We start from the raw sequence: 26,531 nt of genomic DNA, 5'->3' as shown, positions 1-26,531 counted from the left end.
ATGCCTCACATTATTCAGCTCTTCTTTCATCGGTAAGTAGTGTTTAAAAAAGAGATGAAGCTCCTTTAGCATTTGGAAAATACAATCATTTGATTATTGTGCTTATTTAGATTAACTTCTTTGTATACTAGTCTTGATATTTAACACTGCCGAAATAACTGCTTCATTATTCTCCATTATGCTTTCATTGACGAAGAATCCCTTTGATAACAAAGTTACGCAGTTATACATAATTTTTATATCCTATGGAGATAAATTTAACTTTTCTTTGTGTTGTTTATAAATGATATATTTTTTTTCAGTTGCTCAGATCTACATGTTTAAATGTTGAGTGCACTAGCTAGAAGCAGGATATTAACCTGTTTGAAGATGGTATTAGTGACAGTGACAATGTTGATCACAATGTTTATTTTTTTTCCTGTTACATACAAAAATTATTCCTTAACGGTACGAATTCCAGCTTTGGTCGGCCAGGAGTTGAATGCTACTGCCAACATGAGAGTGGAGCTGCAGTAATCCAGCTTCAGTTCCTGATTAATGAGGTTAGTAAAATGATGTACATATTCCATAATTTGGAGATAATACAGAGCAAATTTTCTTCAATTTCTCATTAAGCGAGCATCAAAATCAGCTAACACAAGTGACTCTTAGCATGAGTGGCAAACAGTAATAACAATTATAAATAAATTAACTGTTTCAATTTTAGAAAGTGCTTGACTAACTGCTGAAAATATTTTTGTCTCTAGAGTACTTTCTGCTATAAACAAGAGCTTTTTTCCTAGGAATATTTGTTCATGTAATTGAACATTGGAAGTTTATCTTTTGAAGGAGTAAGTATAGAATCAGAACGTTTGAGTTTGGAAGGAACCTTAAATATCACCTATTTCCCAATCCCCCCTGCAGTGGGCAGGGTCACCTCGCTCTACATTGAGTGTAGAACTGTTACCCCTTGTCCTATTGCTGCACTCCTGGATAAATAGTCACTCTATTCTTTCCTGTAGCCCCCTTCAGGTACTGGAAGGCTGCTATAAGCTTTCTGTTCTCTAGGCTGAACAACTGCAACTCTCTCAGCCTATCTTTTTAGGAGAGGTATTCCAGGCTTCTGATTATTTTTGTGGCTGTTCTGGACCTGCTCCATCAGGTTCATGTTCTTTTTATTTTGGGGGTCCCAGTACTGCAGGTGAGGTCTCACCAGAGCAGAGGGCCAGAATCACCTCCTGATTTGCTGGCCATGCTTATTTTGATGCAGCCCAGGATGTGGTTTGTCTCTCTGGGCTGTGAGCGCACATTGCTGGCTTGTGCTCAGTTTTTCATACGTGAATATCTGCAATTTCACCTATGCGTAGTTACCCTCAATGCACTCGTCATTCAGCCTGTACTTGTTCTTGGAATTGCCCAATCCAGATGCAGGACCTTGTTTTCAATAGTACTGGCAGTTTCAGTAGGTAGCTAATTTTACTTTGATAGAGTTTTAGACATGAACTGTGCAGTGATCCTTAATCCGATTGCCTGAGAAATTTCATGTATTTGTTTCAGTGGTGTGTAGCAGCTGAGATCTGACAGCAGTGCTGTTCTTGACCTAGCTTGGGCCAGATTTGTGGAGGGGCTTTCAGCTCAGGGTAATGGTGAAGTCAAACCTCACTAGCTTTGTCAGCACATAAATTTTAGTAGTTGAGTTCGTTGCTTAAATTTTCTACAGAGGTGGATGTGAGAGAACTAAGGTGCACACATGGGGCAAAAAGGTTCTCCTTCCCCATTTACCCCTCAGTAGATAAATGTGAGTAGGCTGAATGACATATGATCACATTAATTGTCTTAGAACTTACCTGTGCTATGGTGTTGATGCACATGCTTGTAAGTTGATCTTTTTTTTTTTCATCCTGGTAGCAGATACGCAATTTATTTCCACTATGATGATTATATACTGATTCTAGGGTTCTGAAAATAAGTTGACTAAAACTTTTTATTTCTCATAGGGAGCTCTTGTGAGTGCCTTGGCTGATGATACTTTACATCTGTGGAATTTACGTCAGAAGAGACCTGCTATACTTCATTCACTCAAATTTAACCGAGAACGGTAGGGATTGGATTACTGTTGCTTTGCCCCTTACCATCTCACTGTGTGCTATTTTGAGTTCAGATTTATTAGCGCAGTCCAATACTTAAACAACTGAAACTGGATTTACAAGTTAACTTTGGATTTGAATTGTCGACTGTTGGGACCAAAGTACTTGTGACCTAAACTGAGATGACTTCTAGCACTTTGCATATTGAATTACTGAACATGACTTTTCCCATCTTGAAAATGTATGTCTCCCAAAGAAATTTTGGAGAAAAAGAAAATGTGTATGTGTACACCATAAGGAAAACTAAATCAGTTTTTTTTATTTAGAAGCTTTTTTTCCCCTTGATGACAGATCAGAGTTTTGGAGTCTTAGAGCTCCACATATGTATTGCAGAAGATGAGAACAACATTTTGATTAAGAATTTTGAGACTAAAGTAACAATGTTGTAAGCATTTTAATTGAAATTTCTAGAAAAGTCAGTTGATTGCAAAAAGTGTGTCATTTTTTTAATAATGAGTAGTCCTTCCCTGTTGTGAAGTAGCCCTCCTTTTCCAGTTTGGGTAAAGTCTTAACTGGAATGCTGTGTCTACTGAGCAGTGTGCTTCAGAGAGAGGCTGCTGGGTGGGCTTAGAGGATACTAGCAAGAACAAAGACAATATGTGACTTGAATTTCTGTTGAATAGGGCAGGAAGGAATAACCATAAATAATAGGTAGCAATAAAAAGAGCTAAGCTTACATTAGAATGTTTTACATAAATATTTATGTCATGAAAAGTGCTAAACAGGCTGTTGGGTGGGTTATGGAGTAACCTTGTGGTTTTAAAGACAAATCTCTCAGGAATAACAAATGCAGATTACTGAGGGGTTTTGGGGTTAAAGGATTAAGTGATTCTAAGTCCCTTTTGAGGTTGTTTCTATGATCAGTGTGCTTACACTTTTTACTAGGGCCTGTAGGGATAGGACAAGGAATAATGGTTTCAAACTGAAAGTGGGTAGATTTCAATTAGCTGGAAGGAAGAAATTGTTTTCTGTGAGGGTGGTGAGGCACTGGAACAGGTTGCCCAGAGCAGCTGTGGATGCCCCTTCCCTGGAAGTGTCCAAGGCCAGGCTGGATGGGGCTTTGATCAACCCGCTGTAGTGGGAGGCATCAGTGCCCATGGCAGGGGGCTTGGAACAAGATGATCTTTGAAGTCTCTTCCAGCCTAAGACATTGTGTGTCAATCTGTTGGAAGCTGGCTTAGACTCGTAGATATATGGATATCTTTGGTTAAACAGAGTGGAAGTTTTAAAACATCATTTTCTTTCACATGTGGTGTTCTCACTGGCAAAGCCTGTTACAGGGAGCTGAGCTGTGTGTACCAGATGATCTTTGAAGTCTCTTCCAGCCTAAGACATTGTGTGTCAATCTGTTGGAAGCTGGCTTAGACTCGTAGATATATGGATATCTTTGGTTAAACAGAGTGGAAGTTTTAAAACATCATTTTCTTTCACATGTGGTGTTCTCACTGGCAAAGCCTGTTACAGGGAGCTGAGCTGTGTGTACCTGAAAGAGCGGCAGGGGTGGAAAGGAGCCACTGATATCACTTCACTGGTTGTATTTGTTATAATTTTGGAAAGAGTACTGATTTTTTTCAGGAAAACCTGCTCCTTGCTAAAATTGATAATGCGATATCCCAGGGTCCCATAGTTACCAAGAATGATGAAGGTGTAGTTTGAGACAAGGGAAAGTATCCATTATAATGGCATACAAGATTAACCAGAACACTTAAGATTCTGCAAGAATACATCGTCACAGGCACTTAAGTCATGCTAGATGGCTGTTAACTGTTTTCAGATATTCTGTTTTCTTTTGAATAGTTTATAAAATAAAGCTTCATAAAATACTGTAGTCTCATGACTAAGGAATAATTTTGATTTTTGGACTTCAGAGAATTGCACAGATTCACCACTGAATAATGCTAAATAGGTGTCTCTAACACTAAGAGCTCTTATTAAACCTGTTACATATAAATCATTCATGTTATGTGAAGTTGAAGTAATTGGGCTTTGCTTAGTTCAGTTTTATGATATGTGTTAACAACTAAGTTTATTGAGAAGAGTCTTCGTAAGTAAAACTGATGCCTCTCAATTCACAAACACTAAGTTGTTAGATACTTCATTAGTAAAATAAAAATTTGATGTGGGATAACTTCTCAAACAGGAACTATTTCAAATATTAAATACTACAACAAAGCCTTTTAGCAATTTCCTCTTTAATAATACTTTTTTCCTAGCTTGTGAAGGAAACTATCTTGGAAATTAGTTTGGATAAAAGAATAACTTAAACTAGAAAAAATGTCTTTGGAGGGAAAACAGCGAAATCATACTACATGACTACTCTAATTATATTAGTATTTCCTGTAGGACTCTGTAGATGCTAAGGTTTCAAATAATATACCTGATTGGGTGTATTGACATTGTGGAAGAGCAGTATTTGTGTCCTAAACAGGACAAAGTACTATTAAATGTTGCAAGTTGAGCTCAGCATGTCACAGGCCAATTCTTGAGATTTTTCTTTCCAAATCAGAGTTTAATGTGTTGGGATTAGATGTGAACTACAAGGTTGTTTGTAGCATAGAAAGCTAGTTGTGGGAGTTAGCTACACAGATTAAAGGATATTCTGGTCTTGAAAACTATTCTCAGACTATGTTTTTTAAAAAAAGAAATTTAAAAAAAATAAAGCTATGACTTTTTAGTGAATTCTGTCTTCTTCTGGCACAGCCTTTTACCAGCTCTGGCTACTTCCCTGCTTTTAGCCATACAGAAGACTTACTGCCCAGTGTTTTTAGTTTCTAGATTTCATATTTGTTTTTCCTGTTGGTAATCTAGTTTGGCTAGCTTGCTTTCAGGCCTGTTTTGAAAATCTTTCAAATAAGGAATAAATTGCTTATAAATGCTTGTTGTGTTAAATATTTCATATACTTAAAATTGGAGTATTAAACTACCTGTAAATTAAGTCAGAATGCAGACTCTGGTATATGACTGGAATGTGTTGTGAAATCTTGCTTTTCTACTGATGAATTTTAAAAACAGGGAGTGTTGAAAGAGTTGCTTTTTCTTCTAAAATCATTCTGCACTAGTTACAGACTTCCTTCTGAGCTGTGGAAAAGGTCTTTGTTGAGTAACTTGCAGCTTTTTAGATTTGAATCTTGAAGTTGAGTATATGTAGGTAAGAAACTGGCCATTTAATAAATTCATAGCTGTTGGCTGCCTTTTGTACTAGCGATGGTTAGGAATTTGAAGAAAGTCTTCTGAACTGATGTTTGATGTTGATGTATAAGAAGTACATTAGCTGAAATTCCTGGCAGGTGTCCGAAGCACAGTGCAAAACTAGCCAGTTTTGCAAGTTTTCTAGGCTTTTGTTCCTGCTGCATTTGTGTGGAGCTTGCAGCTGCTTTGTGTTCTAGCTACCGAACACAAGTTAGAAAATATTAAACCATTGTCATACTAAGCTTGTTCGCTCTTCCTTGGCTGTGGGAAGCGGTGTGTAGGAGTGAGGAAGAAAATGCATAATGATGCTTATGTGGGGGGTTGCTTGCATGACTTGCCATGGACTTAAACGTGTAAGTAGTACCTCTTTGCAAAATTCGGAATTTGGTGTGTGAACTTATTAAATATCCTGGGTCTTGTACTTCTCTAAGGTTTAATCATGAGGTAGTGGGTCATCCGCATACCTGTATGAATACCCCACACATAGTAAAATTGTTGTGTGTTCCCGTGTCATACAAGTTTCACAGCAAAATTGTTTTGATAGCAATTTTTAGTAATAGGCTAGATTAGCTCTGAAATAAGCATAATAACACTTTTTATTAGTGTAAGTATTGAAAGCATATTGTGAGAGAGGTATCCAGTCTGGCTTTGGTCTTGCCATGCAGGAACAATTAAATGCTGGACTGATTTAAGGTGTGAAAGGTCAAACACACACCACTAATGAGCCAGGGCATTGCAAAGAATCAGTTTAAGAAAGGATGAAGTGATAGACTAACTTGATTAAAAAAATAATAGGGAAAAGTCCTGTGACAAACTTCAGTCTCCTTTGCTCCAAACTAATCAGCTTTACCTGCAAGTATGAAAAATTTGTTGAGTTAACTAGGACTTACATCCTTCCTGAGCTGAGATTCCCTGTTCTAATGCCAAAAGAAATAGTTTATTTGCTTTGTGACTTAGCATAGGGACATGAACCAGAATTGTAGCATAAAAATAGAACTGAGTGCTTAGTGTGTGAGTGCTTTGCATATCGATCCCTGAATGCATTAATAGCAGTTTATTTTTTAATGTCAGCTTTTGTGTGGTGGTATTTAAATAATTTTCCTCAGCATGAAACTGCACAATTGGATTACAAAATTATGCTTTATATATTGCTGGTTTTGTATCTTGCTGTAAACAGCAACTTTAGCATTACCTTTAAAAAACAAACTCTATTTACAGTGAGTGAGTGAAAAATCCCACTTGTATTTACTGTTTATTAATAAACAAGATTTAACTTTATTGTGACTTTGAACTTTCATTATGTGGGAATTTTTCCTTCCATTTCACTGAATTTACGAATGGACCGATTCTGCCACTTTGTGGATGGCAGAAGGACATACGAGTTTTCTTGCCTATGAGAATAAGTGATAATAGACATTTTTTGTAGGTTTTTAGTTGTGTTTGTTTTCTTCCTCTTTATGTCTATCAGTATCACTGTTTCACTTCCAGATGTTGCTTGAGGACTGGCTTTTTTCTCCTTTGCCCTATATGTGTTTTGTGGCAGGATGATAGTAGAAAAGGAGGAGGGGATGTGGCTAGATTTAAGGTCCCTTCCAACCCTTACCATTCTGTGATATATACCCAAACAATACTTCTGAGAAGTTAAATTTAAGTATTTGGTGTCTTTGCAGAGTTAGTGATATCCCAGGGACAAGTTCAATATATGACACAACTAAGTTTTTCATGCATAACTAAGTTTTTATGCTTTTTAAACTGTCTTTCTGCTGGAGAAGAAAGGAAATGATCACTGGGTCTACCTTCATGATGTCATAAAAAGCCTTTTTGTACCTTGTAGGCTAAAAAATATTAATGATGATCCACTATGTGATGTAATTAAGTTTTATCTTGAAACAAGAAGTTAGCAGGAGAAAATGAGCTTCTTGGTTATCTGGATTTGCTGCAGATGTGAATGTCTCTTTCATGCAAGATTACAGTCCTTTGAAAAATGTTTTCTTGAGGCCATGCGGACTCCCACGTGTAAGTGAGGTTGATGGAACTGCAGTTGCATCAGTTGCTTTCTGCTGCCTTTTGTACTGAGACAGAGCTAAAATGCTGAGTCCTATTACTCAGATTTCGGGTTTCTAACAAGTAGTTTTTGGTTTGTTTTTTTAAAAAAAGCCCACACAGTCTTCATTGTCCTGTTAGCCATTTTCTGTGCACACTGACTTTCACATGATACACCTGCCATGATGTTGGGCAGACCTTTAGTCTTGAAGCCCTGCCTGCGACAGACTTCTCTCCATCAGTGACAGGCATAATTCTTCTGTCTCCTATGGAAAAGCTACATCTCTGACATGGTCATTTTTTTAAGTGGTAACGTGTGCCTTCTGAGATTAAACGCTCAGCCTGAACCATGTGTGTTAGAGCAAGCTACCCAAGTGCCTTCTGATGCCAAAGATCCGGTTACTTTGAGTCATGTCAGATAGCTGATAAATGTGTAGTGCAGAAAGGTAAGAGATCCTCACATCTTTAGGGTATTCGGTGTGAATTCCTTCAATATTGACAAATTTTCTAAGTTTTCAAACCAGTTGCTTCGAAAGGCAGGTGTGCATTGTTATCCTGTAAGCATTACAAGCAGTGAACCAGCATTTTTTATTTTTATGTACAAGTAAAACCAAGGAGACTGTTTCTGCATGAAATACAATTGAAGCTTGAAAAGCCATCTTAAAGCAGAGGTAAAATTTGACTCCGTAGAGGAAAGAACATGTTAGCCATGAAATGTATTAGGAACACTATGTCCTAAAAATAGTAATACCTGCTGCAACCTAAAAAACCTCTAAAATTTAGCCTTCTTCTGGAAAATTATTTAAATGGCCCTAGTACTGATCCCATTAGTGTTGAAAATTTTGTTCTTGGCTTTTGTTTCCTCATTACTCCATCTTGACACCACTAGTGTAAACCACAACTTGGATACTGAACATAGGTACTTCTCAGCTGCCTTTAGAGACAGCCCTTCAAGTGACCATATCAGGAGAAGCATTATTTAGAGAGCTGTTACGGAGTTGAAATACCTGGTCCAGTTTCCATGATATACTGCGTTTGTCCACATGGTCTTTTGAGGGGTTGGGGAGTTTTGGAATGCATTAAAGAGGAATTCTTTTTCTCCATGTGCCTTCTGCTTGTTCAGACTTCGGGGCACCACAGTATAAGCAAGACATTTAGGTGCTGGAGAGGGTCCAGAGGTCAACAAAGCTGGTGAAGTGTCTTGAGCACAAGTGTTATGAGGAGCAGTTGAAGGAACTGGGTTGTTTAGTCTGGAGAAGAGGAGGTGGAGAACAGACCTCATTGCTCTCTACAGCTACCTGAAAGGCAGTTGTAGAGAGGTGGGGGGTCAATCTCTTCTCCTGTGTACCAACCAATAGGATGAGAGGAAATGGGCTCAAGTTGCACCAGGGGAGGTTTAAGTTGGATATTAGGAAAAAATTCTTTATTGAAAGTGCTGAAGCATTGGAACAGGCTGCCCAGGGAAGTGGTGGAGTCACCATCCCTGGAGACATTCAAAAAATGTCTAGATGTGGCACTTCAGGACACGGCTTAGAAGTCATAGTAGTGTGGGTTGATGGTTGGACTTGATCTTAGAGGTATTTTTCAGCTTTAACAACTCTGTGATTCAGGCCTAACTTCATTACAGGTAAGTATTTTAAGCCTATTGCAGTCACAGATATCTGGCAAAATCCCAGCCACTGCTTGCTTCCATCAGTTTGTTGTTCTGCCACTGACTTTTTATGCCTGTTGAAAACTTGAGACTATGGACACGATGTCTAGGCTAACATAAAAATAAAACTTCTCAGCTTCTGAATTTTACATGGTGCCCATCTCATGCATGAAAGATTGAAGGTAGAGGTTTGCATAATACAACTGTGGTAGCTGAACACTTTTCCTCGTAGAAATTTTTTATTTTGCATATACAATAATGATCTGAGCAGCTTGCGTAATTACAGTAACTGCAGACCTGTAAGGATAGCCTGACGTTCTAGGAATAGTTTTAATGGCTTAAAAATAAAACCTGTTATCAGTGTTTGTCATTCGTCAAAGTATTTGTCAGTGTGCTTTGTTAAAGCAGTGGAAAATTCTGAAGAACATATAATACTTCATAATGCAGTAGACTAAGAAAAGCTAAAGATTAATTTAGAAGGATTTCTGTTGTCATAATAATATGCTCAATATAAGTGTGTCACTTTTACTTAGTATTTCCCTTAAAAGCCTAATTCTCAAAGAATACAATTTATTAAATTAGTATATATTTCTGTAATTAAATTGCTCTAGGGAATACTATTACTCCAACTGTTTTAATACATGTTGTGAAACAACCACAATTAAGATTTTTCTTAACTAACTTTGGCAGATCATCAGAAAAGACACATGGCCTGCAGTTAAGAAAAGAAATCCTTTCAGTAGTTTCACAAATGGCTTCTTAAAGACTCTCCTGTCACTGCTAATACTCTCCTATAAGCAAAAATATATTTTAAGTACAGTACCAACAAGAAATATTTTCTGAGGGCTTTTTATCAATGTTATTCACTGCTGGTGTACCACTAGGTTTTCTATATATAATTTTGTTTTCTTAAACTGTTGATTAATTCCTGTAAATTGATTTCATGGGAAAGTGAAATCTATTGTGGTGGGTTTTTTTTGGTTGTTTCGTTGTTTTGAGGGGGGGTTCTTCATTTATTTTTTTTTTTTTAAGGGAACAACAGAGGAAGGAGTAGCTTTGTAAATATGTATGCAATGAGAAGGAAGATTTTGTGCTTAGGGAAAAGTACAGCTACAGTAGAGTTTAGAATTACCCTGAATGTTTTGGGATTGCATAACAGTTCCTCATTTAAGCAGTGACGTTGGCATGTATTAAAATCATACTGTAGATTTCAGATTTAAAAAAAAAAAATCCCTTTAAAGCATTGCTTTTTTTCTATAAAGGGATTTTTTTCTTTCTACAGGTGTGGGGAAGTGAAATATTTGGACTAGAGTGCTGTGCACAATACCTGTATTGTGCTAAAAGCTTAATCAGCTTCACAAGATGCACTGAGGTAGCTGAAATTTCCTTGGTGATAGTGTGAGCAATCTGTAACACTGTGAAAGAGCTGCCTGCAAAATTCTGCTTTCTGTGATCACTAACTCAGACAGTCCTAGGCTGTTGCTTTAGATGCACAGAAGTGTGTTTCATAGATGCTTCTGTTCCAGCATTTTTGGCCGGAATGGCTTTATGCAGGAGCAGAGTATGGTACTCCACTTTTGACTGATACATTGTTCTCAGGCAGCTGGGGGTTTGTATGCAAAGAAGACTTACACTCAACCCAAATGAAAAAACTTATCTGTCTGTAGCCTTTTCAATCTGTTCCCAACAATTGATTGTATTTTCTGGGTTTATGTACAGATCCATTTGTGGATAGGGAGAGAAGGGTAAGAATGCTTGAAATGTAGAAATGGCCAGAGCATTATATGGCAACTTCCACTTCTCTTGATCTTAAAATGTTACACTTCGAGTATATTATTCTAGTCTTGTGTTGACAGAAAGACAAGTTTCTGAAAAAAAATCTGTATTTTCCAGAAAAAAAAATATAAATTGTCATTGACCAAGTGTTAGATAAGCAAGTGTTGACTCACTGCTAAGATGACCGTGACCCTTTGTCTCCATCCTACAAAGCAAGTTTGAGTCCTTTTAATCCTCAGTCCAATTTTCAATGGAGCAAATGAGGCCACCAAATGTAGCCTGCATGTTGACAAGGTAATATGTCATCACTGGTCCTTTAGATGGTTGTAGCTTCACTGAATTTCAGTTTTTAAGAGGGCTGTAACATAGTTTAAAGTGAAGCCTTAGTCACTGCCGAGAGAGAAGCTCAGTCCTTGGACTTCAATATTGGAAATGTTACTCTGTGCATTACTGAAGTAAATGCCATTTTCTAAAATGTAGCACTTTTAAACAAAGTGGTACCTGGATTCCTGGAAGTTGAAAGATATGAAATACCTTTTCTATTAAGAAAATAAAGAAATAGCAAATAAAATTTTACTTGCAAATGGAGGAACGTTTGCCACATTCAAGGTGAAATGGTGTTTCTTTCATTATAGCAGGATCAGCATGACAAAATACCTTTTTGATTTAACTAGTCATCAGTGAAACAAAAAATCTGTAGTATTTTTAAGGTAATATAAAAATCATACAAGAGGAGCGGGTTTTTTTGGTTGTAGAAGGTTGTCAAAAGCACATTTTGAATAATGAAACCTCTGCTCTTTATGTGCCTGTATGTAACAATTCTGGAGTCTTTTCAATCTCCTGTATTTGATAGTTTGTAAATATTTGGTGCAGTTACTTCTGACTCAAATTTACTTGGTGTGGAATAATTTCACTGCTTGCTAACTCTTAACACGATTTCACTTCACAGAGGAGACAGTAAATTGAATATGGCTGAATATTCAAGAAGAGTGTCAAGAGTTTCGAGAAGCTGGACACTTAAGTGTTGCCCATGTGCTACAGGAGTCAGAGCTGGAGCCCCAGCTTGTATTTTTGCTCACCTTTAAGTGACATGAAAATATTTTTAGTAATGAAAGTGTTGGACAACTATAATTGACAATATTAACTCACAGATCAGGACAGATAGGCCCACATTCCTTTATTATTTCTGGCTGCTAGGCCATGTGTTTAGATCCAGCTGAGCTGCTGCCAGCTGCTTCTGGCACAAAAAGCTGTGGTGTTGCAGAGTGCTGAGAGCTTGTTTTCATAAACATTTTCATGTTTTACCCTTCTCTGTGACCTGCTTGTAGTGGGAGAGTTCTGTTACTGGGCAGTAAGCTTTTGGGTCCTGCTTAGGGAGTGTGTGTACAGATATAAGTGGTTTAGCTTCCAATAAAATACCTTTTTTTCAAGGGCATTGGGGAAACTCAAATCTTTAGACTCTGCTCTCTACAGATTATTGTGCTCAGTAAAAATGTTACAAGCTCTCTAAGCTCAGCAAGTTGGAAGAGTGTTTTAAATCTTGTATGTAGGTCTTTTTCTGCAGAAAGTCAATGGCAGGTTAGAAGATGGATAAGTTAAATTGAGCAAACTGCATTCTCTAACTAGAGTGAAATTGGTGGTACAAAAAGTGGTATACTTCTGATCCAAGTAGTATTACTACAGAAGCCTTAACTTTTGAAACTTGTTAACATCTCTTCTACTGTTAGCAGGTGGTGGTTTTTCATTGCTGCTCTTAGCCTTTGAAGTTTAAGTGTGTATGTACAGCATCTAACGCAAAGGATCTAAATCTGGTTTTGCATAAATAATTAACAGGCTTGTGAAGTGACACATGGATTTGGCAAGAAGGGAGCCCAACTGGGAGAAAACAAGAACAAAAATCTGTAAAGCTAGAATTAGTACTGACAGAACAAATTTCCATTGAGTAATTATTTTACCTTATCACAGAAATGTTTCTGAAAGCCCAAGGTTGATAGTCCAACTAGTGAGGCAGTTTCTTTCAGTATTAGACCCTGTCAGATAAAATGCTTCAGCATTTACAGTTTCCAGAAAGTTTCTAAACTCTGATTTCAAATTAGTTTTTCTGTTGTATAGAAAAATTAGATACTTTAGAAGCTTCAGTTCCTACAGACGTTATTTCTTTACTGATTTTAAAGAAATGATAAACAACAGTCAGGACCCAAGAGGACAGAAGTAAGTTTTCAAACACTGGTATTTGCACTGGAGCGCCACAATCAAGGAATAGTTCTCTGCTGGTGTAGTCATTAACTTCTGGGTGTCTTGTTCAGATACTTTCTTCTAGCAGGAGAGGAAACTATACGGCAGAAAACTAAAAGGTGGTTTAAGTAAAATAATAGCCCAAAACTTAAACTCCTTTCTTATAAATGTTGAGGATTGGTTTTAGGTTTACTCTTTAGGGGATTTTTTGGGTTATATGTAAACTTTATTTTCTGCCATGGTCTCCTTGAAACATTAAGATTCATAAGACTACTTAAAAAAATATTTTGGTTTTGGATACTTGAAATTAGATTTCAAAGGGAGACTTGCGGGTTATAACATTGAGTATTGTATTTCAAGTTTAAAATTACAGCAATCTTGAGCAAAAACATTCAATATAATTTTCAAAGGTAGATTTGTGATTATTTTTTTTTGTCTGAATTATTAAATAGTTTTGGAATACCTCAGTTTTTATTTTTGTTTAAGTTCTTAAATTGTGTGTGCATCTCTTCTGTCATGTACTGGCTCTACTTCTTTTCTCTACCTGTAACTTGCCTTATTTCTTGTTTGCTATTGCCTTTCTTCTGCCTGTTGGAAACAACTACCTTGAGGTGTAGGTTATCTAAAAGACTCTAATTCATCTTTTTGGTGGCTTTCTTTTCCAGGATAACTTTTTGTCATCTCCCTTTCCAAAGTAAATGGCTATATGTGGGCACCGAAAGAGGAAACATTCACATTGTCAATGTGGAATCATTTACTCTCTCAGGCTATGTCATCATGTGGAATAAAGCCATTGAACTGTGAGTTTAACCAAGTATTGTCTGTTGAGAGGAAGGAACAGAAGCATCAGAAATGTCATTGTTACGTAGAACGATGTCTATATTAGTCTCAATACACCAAATACACAATCAAAGTACATAAATAGTCATGTAAATACATTTTATTCTCATCAATGTGAAGTATTAATGTATGTTTCTGCCTATGATACTGTTTTATCATGGTGCTTAGATTAGACATAAAAATAGACAAAATAGAAGAAGTAAGATGGACATAAAAATAGTTATCTGTGGTGATAAAGATGTTAAAATATGATGTGGCTGGTACTTGGGCAGTCATGTTACTTCTAGTTTTTTGGGGTTAAAGCTCAAAAGCATAAAAGATAATCATTGTAAGACAGCTGATGCATGTTGAGTGTAAAATTCCTGACTGAAAGTTGAAGTAAGCCTGTTCCAAGAGCGAAGTATTTTTTTAATGCTATTGACATGGCTTCTCATTTTTTAATAATAAATTTCTGTATGCATATATGATGTTTTGTGGGTGAAAATTTATACTTGCTGTCCTGTGCTGGTGTTTTGTTCCCAGAATATTATGTCTGTCTTCAAAACACTGAATTCCATTGCTTTTCAAAGGCTGTTGGAGCAAACACAGCTCTTTATTAATTCATATTAAAGAGCAAGAAGTCAACATAAAGTCTTAACTCACTATTGTGGCAAGTCTTGTTTTGCGGCATAAAAATAAACATTCTATGCAACTGTGTCAATTTCGTAACAACAAATGTTAAAATAAAAAGGTAGATCTAATGGCAATTTTTTGTTTGTTTTGTGAATAAGCAGTATATAAATCTTTCCTTCTTATAAAAACACAAAAACTAAGTTCTTAAAAACCCACAAAGTATTTATGGACTTGAAGATAAAAGTAGAAATTTCTCCATGCTGAAATGTCGAGAGTTTGCTTATGTAGAGTCTATATCTGAAGAATCTGTATTACTTGCAATCTTTTTGAGATGTGGTTTTGTAATTAAATGGAGGTATTTCTTGTTTAGGTCATCCAAATCTCACCCAGGACCTATTGTCCACATTAGTGACAATCCAATGGATGAAGGAAAGGTAGGACATGTTTAAAGATGTCTCAGTGTGTTATTTTTCAAGCAACACTTTTTTTTTTTTTAAGATATAGATACCACTGCTTTTTAAGGAAGGATTAATTAAATAAGGACAGTGTTGAAAGCATAAAAGAAGGCTGAATTAAGGCTTTAGGGCTCTGAAAACAGTATATAGCAAGGTACAGACGTGACTATAGGACATGTTACTGAATGGAATGCATCTTGTAATCATTGAAGACACAAATGAAAGTGCTTAACTGCACAAATTCTTGAGAACAAACACAGAGAACTTTACTTCTGGTTGTAATAATCAAGATGCTACCAAAAGAACTTGGTCAAAACCAGAGAGCAGAAATAGTAGGAAGGAAATGAAAGAAACTTTTTAATGCTCTTGGGTGTTGCTGTTTCACAACTTAAAAATGCTTATTTATAGTGCATGTTTATGTAGAATACTGTGTATTTTGTCTTTAACTAAACCAAGGTAGAAGTGTTTTGGGGATTTGAGGTCTAACTGGCGTACTCTCATTTAACAGACAGCATCGAGCAATTATATTAAATTGCTTAAAACCTTACTGGCCTGTAGTACAACTTGATACTTCAGGAAAGTCAACTCAACTAAAACGTATGAAAGCTATCTATTAGATTTGTCTTTTCTTGCTTTTGAGTTAGTACTAACATAATTGTCTTTATCTTGGCAAAAAGTTCTACAGTATGCATTCTTGATGCCATTGCATGACAACTTTTGCCTTGTAACATAGCAGCCGTGAAGAACTTGAACTATGATCTCAATGGTCATGTTTTTCTTCTGTATCATTGAAGTAATTCTACAGGTATTACCCTTTGGTTTGGGACATCTGTTATGAGGCTCCTGCAAAAACTGTAGAATGCATGGCTTCAGTTCACAGTGATGACTGTGAATTAAAAGAGAAAGCAAGGAGTTAAACTGTTAATTGCAATTGCTCTGGGTGTAGTGGTCACTCTAGGTGACAGCAGTTACTACTGTACCAAATCGTACATTCCCCAGTTACTTGGTCTTGCATCCAGGACTTACGTGCTTCAGGTAACAGGCCTGTTCCACGAGACTTGGGATGGGATCATGACTCACCATGAGGGATCTTCAGCCTTTTTTGCTTGTGTGCCCCAAAATATGAGAGAAGGGTTTGAAAACAGCAGTCTTACATGTGTCTTTTCCAAAGTGTGTAGACCCCTCAAAAAAGTATGTTTATAACTTAGCCAGAGACACCTTGAGGCCACTATAAACAGATTTTCATTAATGACTCCACTCTAGACTAATCAGTTCTAAGGGACTGATTAATTATTAGACTGATGAATTATTCTTCATTATTATTATTACCAGTGTAATGTCTCAGAAATATTCTAGCATTTTGAACTCCCATTTATGAAGAATCTTCAAGGAGAGATGTGTTACACAAAAAGAAAGGACCAATCTTATTTTTTTCTTTGCCTACTTTTCATGTCACATGTAGTGGATAAAACTGGAGAGAGGGAATGATGCTGTTGTCTCGGCAATGTTTTGAATGTTTTAATATCATGCTAGTTATAAGCCTGTATTTCTAGACAACTGAGGTTTCAGTCCAACAAGGAGAATTTCATGAGTAGAGGGTTTTTTTTGTTGGGATGAAGCTCACTGCAGTAGGTGCACAACTAAAGGGTTTATCTGTAGAATTATTTTGAATCATATTCCAGAATCATGGACCCTACAATATGAATGCAATGGAGGCAAAGAAAAGGGGAAAAAAACCTATCTGCTCTGGTGTATTCCACCCCACACTTAAATATTGTCAATTAAAGTTTAAGAATTACTGTTTTTATCAATTAGACTATCAATTAGTGTTTTAGAATCAGAACTTAGTCCTCTACCATAAGAAATGTATTGCTGAAAAAAGCCTGTGCAGTTGCAAGAACCTGCCATGTACTCACTTTGAAATTTTTTTCACACTGTTAAGTTTTCTGATCACTGTGATTTTTTTCTAGTATTTAAAGTTTAAATAGAATAAATACAAAATATGGCTTATGATAGTGACTTATGATATATGGCTTTAGAACAGTAGTATATATGACACTGTTGTAAGGAAAATGTGTCAAATGTGTCTAATATTTTTAGAGTATTTCAGTGCTGTAAAGCACTGAAATTTTTCAAGTATTTTATCTGTAAGCTGGTAGGCGGTCCTCTGTTGTTCATACTAGAAATAACTGTAGGCCTTGAAAATTTTAACATGCTGAAGAGACTGTCCAGTCAAAACCTCTGGGTATGGCAACAGACCATATTGTTTCCGACATTTCTCGAGAGATACAACAGCATATGTGTGAAGGCAGTGTTTTCTAACTTATAAAGCAAAGGACACTCCTCAGGGCACTTCTGTTTGCTCACAGGAAATAGAGTTTCAGCAGTGAGTAAATCCTAGCTCTAGTCATCTTCTTTTTTTATTTTTTATTTTTTCCTATGGCCGTGCTGGGAAAAAGAATTGGAAGTGAAGGTGTGCTACTTTGTTAGGAGCTGCTCCTTCTGTAGCAACATTGCTCGAACGAAAGATCTCACAGTAAATCCAGCAACTATGAAAGATGAAGTTGCTTTGCCTTCCCCTATGTAACAAGTGCCAAGACTGTTACTACTGCCTTATGTTGGCCTTGTTTTCTTGTTAAGAGAAGTGTCACTGAAGATTGGAGAGCAAAACTCAATGTGTTAAACCAATAATTATGAGCAATTTGAATCTTTACTACCTGCAGAAATAATTTAATCTTGCTTCTAGCTGAAAGATTATTTAGAAAATTATTTTGTTTAATTTCCTTTCTTATTTACCACTCATATTTTTGGAGTTCCTTTAGCTAGTTATCTCAATTGTGATTAACACTTGGAGAAAGCTTGTATATTGCACAGTTTCTTTATAGGCAATGACCTGTTACGTGGAACTTCAGAAGGGATAGTGTGTTCTTCCAGCGCATCTAAGCAGAAGAAATTCTAGTGAGGAAGATACACAATAAAAAGTTCATTTCCACCTTCCACCCCCCTCATTTTCACTCGGGAAGGAATGCGTTTAGGAAAGTTTAATGCTGATCTTTCTGAAACTCAAAGGGATTTCCAAGGACTCCTCAGGAGAATGCGCTTTTATTTTTATTTTTTTTCCTAATTTTGTACGAATGTCAGTTGTGTTAGCTGGGAGTTTAAGAGAATGAAAAGAAGTACAAAGTAAACCTTTCTAACATTGAGGTCTTCACTGCTTCTCACTAATTTTTGCCTTTATAACTTCTTGCAGTATTATGCTGCATCTCTGGGACAAGAACTACAGATGTCACAAATGATATTTTTCTTTATACTTACAAAGATTTAATACATCTACTTATTATTGCAGCTTCTGATTGGCTTTGAGTCTGGAACAGTGGTATTATGGGATCTGAAGTCAAAGAAGGCAGATTACAGATACACACATGATGAGGTAACATGTTCATTGCTTACTTTGATATGATTTGCTATTCTAATAGTGATTTTTATTTTCACTTCTGCTTCTGTCAACTAGTGGATCAATAAATAGGTCTCTCTGAAATTGCAAATTCTGTGATTCTGTGAAGGAAAACCACTCATTGTGATATACCAGTTGATGTATTTTACTTAAAATAACATATAATTAGTCTCAATTACATTTCAGTGATAGTAAAATGTATAATTGTTGAGTAGTAGCTAAGCTTTTTTTCTTGTATCACAGCAGGTGTATTTCCTTAGCTCTGTGCTGGATTTTCTCACAAGACAGGATTTGTTGTTTTTTTATGGTAGTTTTAGCTCAGTACTTGTGCTTGCGTGTGTTCTGCCAATTAAGAGTTTCTTTGAAAGGTGAGTCTCTGAAGTGCTCTAAGCCTTAGATCATCAGAATTGTACTAAAATGTCAGAGCTGAATGAGGTTTCTTTGTGTGTTCAGAAATGTCTGTATAAGCCTCAAATTATATAATGTGAAGAACAATTTTCTACCTTCTAGTTTCATTGCGTGCACCTAATTAATTGTCTCTGTCCCTTTGTTTTGTAAACTTATTTCCATCTCCATCATATTTTTCTGGTCTTAATCAAGGTTTTCCTATACCTCTTATGGGTTTTTCTCTAACTTTTTTTCACCATTTTTTTTCTTACTCTTTCACAAAAGAGGAACAACAACATAGGGTATTCAAGATATGAGAATTCTGGATTTATGATGTGGAATAACTGTTTGGTTTTGTTTGCATTCTCTTGTGATCTTGATACTGGATGATTAGCCTTTTGATGCTGCAGGTATTAAGCAAATACTTCCTTGAAGCAACCGGCTATAAAACTAGAGTCTCATTTTTCAGTGCTAATTGTCAGCTCACAGTCCATTGCGTTTATGCATAGCTTCACATTTACATAGTTGCGCAATAACAATTTTGAAGTCTTTCTGCAGTTCTTCACTGGAATCCCGATTTCTGCCTTGAATGCGCTTTGGTACTATCAGCAGACTTAACACCTTAATATGGTTGTTCTAATTTTCTGAGTTATTTATGAATAAACTCAGCAGCACAGATCCCTCAGGATCTCTGCCATTTACCTTCAATCATGAACTAATCAATTACTGCCACCCTGTCTTTATTCTAGCTTGCTTTACTTCCTGATACCTTAACCAATTATTCATCTGTTTAAGGATCTCCAGTCTGTTTTTAGTTTCCTTTGAGAGATGTTGAAAGACTTTCAAAATTGTGTAGGCAGTTTAATTGGTGTTTCCATTAGCCATGTGCTTGATAACATTTTTTGAGTTTTGTTGGATATGATTTCCTTTTAGAAAAAGCATGTTGACTTCTCTTACCTGGTATATTATACTTGTCCATATTTTGCTACAGCTTCTTGAAGCTCACGCAGGGTACTCACTATGCTGCTTATTTTGTTTTTTCTTTGGATTTTTTTGGCCCATTTGTTGAGAGATTGATTCCATACTTGTCATTTTTGTGAACCAGACCTGATTTGAGAGATCACAGACAGCAGTGAACAGTTTGGTTGTTTCATCTTTGGTTCCTTCTAGGGTTTATAAGTGGATGCATCTGGTTATTGTCGATAGCAGAAGACATAATGAAGTACCTCGGGTCAGATCCTTTGGTTAAGAAACGTGCATTATTGTAAGTTGGGAATGGATAGGAAGGGTAAAGGAAAAAATGAAGATCTAGGGAGTGAACTTGATAAATTACACTGTTCTCTAAGCAAGAATCAACATACGTAAGGCTGCTTAATAAAAACTTGGCCATTCAAGTCTTAAAAGTTGAAGTATTGTTTTTCTGTGAGTTCAGTTTACCCTTTAAGAAAAATATCTCTCTAGAAAAAGAATTACTACATGCAGTAATAATTTGTTGGTTCTCATCCATTTAAACTTGTATGACAAGGAGCTGCTCCTTCAGTGGACAAGTTATTTACGTCTAATCCTCTAAGGAGGTAGGCAGAATAAAATAATGTCCATTTTTTGAATTTGGATTTGATACAGCTAGGCAGTTTTAAGTTCTTCTGGATTGTGGCCTGAATAGCATACAAATAAAATTATTCATTTTAACAGAATTGAAATTTAATATGTTTCTTGAAGGGTGCCAGTGGAGAGAGTGCAGTTGTTTCTGAACTGATGGCCTTGAGAGAAGATGTGTTCAGATACAGGAAAGATAATGAGCAGAAAGTGAATGATTTTATGTTTGAGATATAGATATATATGTGTGTGTATGTGTGTGTGTATATATCTGTCCTTTTTCTAGTGCGAGTCAGGTGAGATGGGACTTCTCCTGTATCTTTCTTTCACTTCATGTTTCAGTGCCTCTCTATTTTGTGTTTAGCTGCTTGATTTGTCAGTGAAAGGAATATTCAACTCCCTAATGTTATCTTTCTAATCATAGGATGGTCATTGCTGAGTAACTAGTGTCCTATATAAATACACTGTTCTTGCTGATTTTCAGCTAGCACGATTTCAAGTAAGTGAATGTAAACATTGAGAGAAGTAGAAGAAAAGACTTTATTACATTTTGCACAAATAAAATAGTATTGCTGAATAATAAAAACTTTGTTAGTTTTTATGACCATCTTCCTTAGTAGAAAAAAAAAAAGAAAAGCATTCTCACTTGCTTAATGCTGAAAGAGTTTACTGTGGAAAAATGGTAACACCATAACCAGTACTGTGAAAAATGTGAACTGACATTGTTGGAATTCTAGTAATAAGGTAACGTATTCATTCTAATTTAATAACTTAGCAATTCAAATGCCTAGCCAAAAAGGAAATGTCCATATATGTCTAGTAAGTAAATAATTCTTTTCAGTGGCAGGCTAGTAGAATTGTGTAAATTTTAAAATAGAATGTAAAATCAGAAGCCAGGCAAATTGACTGGATTGAGCAGGACACAGAGAGGGTACAGCTAACCAAAGTTTTTGCGGAACAGAAGAGTATCTAATAGACAGTTCTAGGCAGAAATAATTTATTGTGTGTCTGTTCTAAATTTGACTAATATACCTTGATTCCCTCCCATTGCCAAGTTTAAGACTGTTAATAGTTTTGTTCTCTTAACTTGCAATACTGACTTCAGAGTTGAAAATCTTTGGTCAAGAAGATGCTGATTTCGAAGATATGTAATAGAAGTAACCAAAGTATTCTTACAAGGATATTGTAGCTGGGATATGACACGATTCACAATTTCAAGGGTTAAGGTTACTCCTGGATGATTTTCTGGAATATCTTTCCTCCTTGACTGGAGCACTAAGACATCTGCTCCCATTATAATAAACAAACCTAAAAAAATGGTGACCATATTAATTCCTTATTTATCTCCTTCTCCCCTCAACCCTCAATAATGAATAATTAGCGTAGTGTATCATAATTATTCAAGTATTGTAATGTCTTGCCAAGTCCTTTGACTAGCTTAGTCTAATCTAACATTGTTGCTGCCTAAAAAGGCAGTCCTACCCTGACCACCTCAGCAAGATCTTTACATAATTAGTTGTGGCTGCATCACAGAGAGGGTGCTCAGGCACTGGGATGCACTGCCCAGGGCAGTGATGGAGTTACCGTACCTGGAGGTGTTTAAGGAGAGGGTGGATGTGGCACTTAGTGCCCTGGTCTGGCTGATGTGATGGTGTTGGGCCATAGGCTGGACTTGATGATCTCAGAGGTCTTTTCCAGCCTCAACAATTCTGTGGTTCTGTGACTAGGCCTCATCTAGCATCGTCAACAGGATGGCCAGGCAAATTGACACCATGCTAGAAACTTTATCATTACATTAGTCTCCTCCTCTCTCTTAATTTTGTGGTTGATGTTGGTCTAAGAAACATGTAACTTGAGGGGCTGTGCAGTGTTCCACCATCACTTGATGCAGCTCTTTTTGACTCAAAACTTCAACTCTGTGAAGGGGGGATACAAAGGTCATCCTTTAATGATCTTCCTCTGCTAAGGAGCAATGAGGGTGAATCTTCCTGTGTGATCAGAGGTTTATGGGAAGGTACTTGTGCGATTCCCTTGGGGAAGCAGCTGAATCCTGTTAGATCCTCTTGCAGCTTCCCGCTTGCTTTCTTTCTTACTTACTTTTCTTGATGCAAGCTGCTGTGTTGTGATGGAGCAGTCTCATTTTTTGCCTGCAAGGTAGGTCAGTGGAACACCATCTGTGCTTAGTTCCTGCCCAGCACCCTGTTCTGGTAGTTGCAGCACGAGAACACTAGGAGTGCTCATCCCACTACCACTAGTGCTTGTAGGGTGGGCAACACCACCACATCCACCTTTAGAATTTGTTAGAAGTGTGCACAAATCATAGAATCATAGAACAGTTTGGGTTGGAAGAGACTTTCAAGCTCAAGTCCAACCTTTGTCCTAGCCCTGTCAACACCACTAAACCATGTCCCTCAGCACAACATCTTACCCATAATGTGACATTCTTTTTCAGAGAATTTGTGGAAGATTATGTTTTGACATAATGGAACTGCAGTTGTGAATGAAATTTTCTTTATAAAAAGCTTCTTTGAAACCCATTTTTTTGAAACATTTTTTTTTTGTCTTGGGCAGACTCAATGGAAAAATAAGACTGTAAATGCTTTTTGCATCATTCTTAAGCTTTTTGCATTCAGATATTTGAGTTTCAAAAAGGATAAAGTTACACATTTCTTATGCAGAATGTAGTTTATACTGCAAACATTTCCCATATTGTATTTCCAGCCATGAAAGAAATAAAACAAATTTTTCAACTATTAGTTTTGTTTCTAGAAAAATTGAAGTGCAACTCAGGAAAATTAAAACTAGATTTTCAGTAACATCTGTTTTTCAAGTAGCATTTTGTTTGTTCTGACTGAAAGTAAGCTTTGATAGTATTAACTTGGCAAATGTATTATAGATAATATTTTAGGCTCAATATTCTGATACATGGCTGAGTGTAAGAGATTATTTTACAGCATTAAAAACATGTCAGAGTAGCTTGTGATATTAAGAGGAGGGGGGAAAAAAAAATGACTCCGATACGTGACTTGCCAGAAACCAAAGCGCGTCAATGCAGTCATTAGGTCCTTGCACATTTCATTGCATCGAAACAATCTTCATGATGTATTGCCATTTAAGTCTCAGTAGCTACATTCTCATTTCCTTTTTTAGGCTACTGACGAGAGAAGTAGCGTAGGTAGTCCTTTAATTATTCTGTTTGTTTTGAATATTCTGGTAAACCTGTAGAAAAGGAGTCAGTGTTATCATCTGTTGAAGTTTGCCAGAAAATATTGTCCACGAAAGTGGAGGATTACTGTAAAACTAACTCGTCATGGACCTTACCAGTCACACACAGTGTATTTCAAGCTCAGTTAATGGCACAAAAGAGTAAAGGATCATGGACAAATCCAAAGAATTCTCTGTGATTCTGGTGTGTTTCTGTGGGAAAGTATGCAGAAACATTTTGCCAAAGATTGTGTTATACTTGAAAAGCAAGGAAGGAGGTGCATGGTTTTTGGTTGTTTTCTAGAAAAAAATTAAACTGAGCCTGTTTACCTACTTTTTTTTCCCCCTGAGTTGTAGCACCTGGATTTGTGGTAGTTTAACCGTGATATTTCTGTATTAAAAAAAAAAAAAAGGATTTTAAACCTCTTGGAAACAGAGAAACTGTTTATATTTGTCTTCACCTCAAAGTGTCAATCAATTTTGTCATATATCTTGTAGTGCAGGAGCATAGAATACATGTCAGTTGACTCTTGCAGAATGTTTCCTTCTGAAAATCACAGACAGGTTTACCTTCTTTGCAGGCAACATAGGAGTCATTTTTCCCCGTGGGAGAATCCTTCTGCAACAGTTGTTGAAAGTGAGGTTTGCTTTATGCCCAACATGTCCCCCTTAATACTTTAGGATAGCTAGTTTCTGCATTTCAGGTTAAATTATGGCCTGTATAGGACAGCATGGTCAGTCATGCTAGGTTTGTTGTTCAAAACGAAGTAAGATTTAATTATTATTTTTCCCTCTAGAAAACTCGTAACTGTCTCAAATTTTGAAACAAATGTTCCATATAATCCAGAACAGCTACATTAACTTTAAATCAAAAGGAAGGGGGTAGTAGGAAAGCTTGTAATATGAAACCTTAAGTAATAATTAAGTAAACTTTAAACATCATTTCTGTTTTGTTGGTTTTTTTCTTTTTTAGGAGAGAGCATTCCCTGTGTAAGTTTCTGTAAAGACTTCTTGAATTCAGTGGATGTTTGTAAATTGAAGGATTCAGAATGTTAGTGAGGTCAGGACTTGGGCAACTTCTGCAGACAGCCTCTTAAATATAGCAATAGACCCATGTAGTACTAGTGATGATTTTGTCATAAATTACTCTGTGTTTGGGATCCATATGAGCAGAGAGAAATTCCACAAAAATATGAGACAGTTGAATCAGCAATAGCTAATTTAAGCATACTGCTGTGTTATGGTACCAGGAGGATATCAGGTGAGGCTTTAAATCAAAGTGAGAATTACGATGAAAATACTGGAAAAAAAATGTTAGTCTTGGGAGCTTTTTAGTGTTTAAGAAACTCTGTATAGATTTGAAGCCTCAGTGGTTTCTGCCTGCTTTTTCTATCTTTAATGCTATGCTTTCCTTCAAGTGCCAGCACTAGTATTAACCATGGAAAATAATGTACGCAGACGCTCTAAAATACTAGACAATAAATAGTCGTACAGCCAAATACCTCATTATTCTCTTTCAATGTTTTTTCCATCCCATCGGGTTCCTTGCAGTCGTGCATAGCAGTCTTCTTCTTGGTGCTGTGTTTATCAGATCTTTTCATGTTCTTAAGCATTAATGCCATTTCAACAGTAATGAGTTTCAACAGTAATGAGTTGTTGTGTTCACTTCCTCTTGATGTTGTTTGAGTAAAAAGGAAAAAGTGTTCATTTCTCATTTTTATCTTTCTGTATAAAGCTTACTTTCTTACTGGTTCTTAAGACGTATTTCTGCATAAATGTAATAAATGCAAAACCTGCTCCATTTAGGTTATGGGCTGCCTACTGTTGTTAGGGTTAGCTTCCAGCTTCCACATGGGAGAGTATTTAAAATATCCTTATGATTCTGTCCCTCTGCTCTGCCCTTGTGAGACCCCACCTGGAATACTGCATCCAGCTCTAGAACCCCCAACACAAGAAAGACGTGGGGCTGTTGGAGTGAGTCCAGACGAGGTCTACCAAGATGGTCAGAGGGCTGGAGCGCCTCTCCTACAAGGACACGCTGAGGAAATTGGAGTTGTTCAGCCTGGACAAGAGTAGACTTCAGGGAGACCTTTATAGTGGCCTTCCAGTACCTGAAGGGGGCCTACAAGAAGGCTGGGGAGGGGCTTTTTACAGGGGCCTGTGGCGACAGGACAAGGAGTAATGGGTGGAAGCAGAAAGATTTAGACTAGATATAAAGAAGTTCTTTACTCTGAGTTTGGTAAGGCACTGGAAGACGTTGCCCAGAGAGGTTGTGGATGCTCCATCCCTGGAAGTGTTCAAGGCCAGGCTGGATGGAGCCTTGAGCAACCTGATCTAGTGGGAGATGTCCTTGCCATGGCAGGGCGGTTGGCACTAGATGATCTTTGAGATCCCTTCCAACCCAAATCATTCTGTGATTCTATAGCATAGAGAATTTATTAGTAAAAAGAGCTTTTTGAAATGCAGCCTTGCATTGGTAAAGAAAAACAAATTTTCAACATTTACGAAAGCTTGTCTTATAATCACAGAATCACAGAATTGTTGAGGCTGGAAAAGACCTCTGAGATCATCAAGTCCAGCCTATGGCTCAACAGCATCACAACAGCCAGACCATGGCACTAAGTGCCACATCCAGCCTTTCCTTAAACACCTCCAGGGATGGTGATGATATTTTTGATCTACAAAATACATCTGAAAAATACTTTTTTAATGGAAAGCCAAGAGCACTAATTAGTACTTTCTCTAATTTTCTTTTGCTGTCTAATGTCACTGAGGAAGGAGTAAGGATAAAATGATACTAAGATGCTCAGCTTATACTGTTCTGTGTTTTCTTGCATAGGCTATCCACTCTGTGGCTTGGCATCATGAAGGAAAACAATTTATTTGTAGTCACTCGGACGGTACCTTGACCATATGGAATGTAAAATCTCCTACCAAACCATTCCAGACAATCACTCCACATG

The 26,531-nt window shown here is 36.8% G+C and overlaps 1 protein-coding gene across 1 annotated transcript; it reads left to right on the top strand.

Moving 5' to 3' along the window:
- LOC104278214 (syntaxin-binding protein 5-like) lies at positions 1 to 26,531 on the top strand (the record flags this gene model as incomplete). Its single annotated transcript, XM_009875120.1, has 7 exons — positions 1 to 32; positions 461 to 542; positions 1,977 to 2,077; positions 13,686 to 13,820; positions 14,843 to 14,906; positions 18,274 to 18,357; positions 26,408 to 26,531. Coding segments are annotated over exons 1-7 (622 nt in total), but the record flags the coding sequence as incomplete, so codon positions are not given.

The sequence above is a fragment of the Apaloderma vittatum genome, unplaced genomic scaffold (assembly GCF_000703405.1).
Source record: "Apaloderma vittatum isolate BGI_N311 unplaced genomic scaffold, ASM70340v1 scaffold11868, whole genome shotgun sequence".
Taxonomy (NCBI): domain Eukaryota; kingdom Metazoa; phylum Chordata; class Aves; order Trogoniformes; family Trogonidae; genus Apaloderma; species Apaloderma vittatum.
Note: the sequence above shows the minus strand (reverse complement) of the source record. Positions and strands in the feature narration are given on the sequence as shown.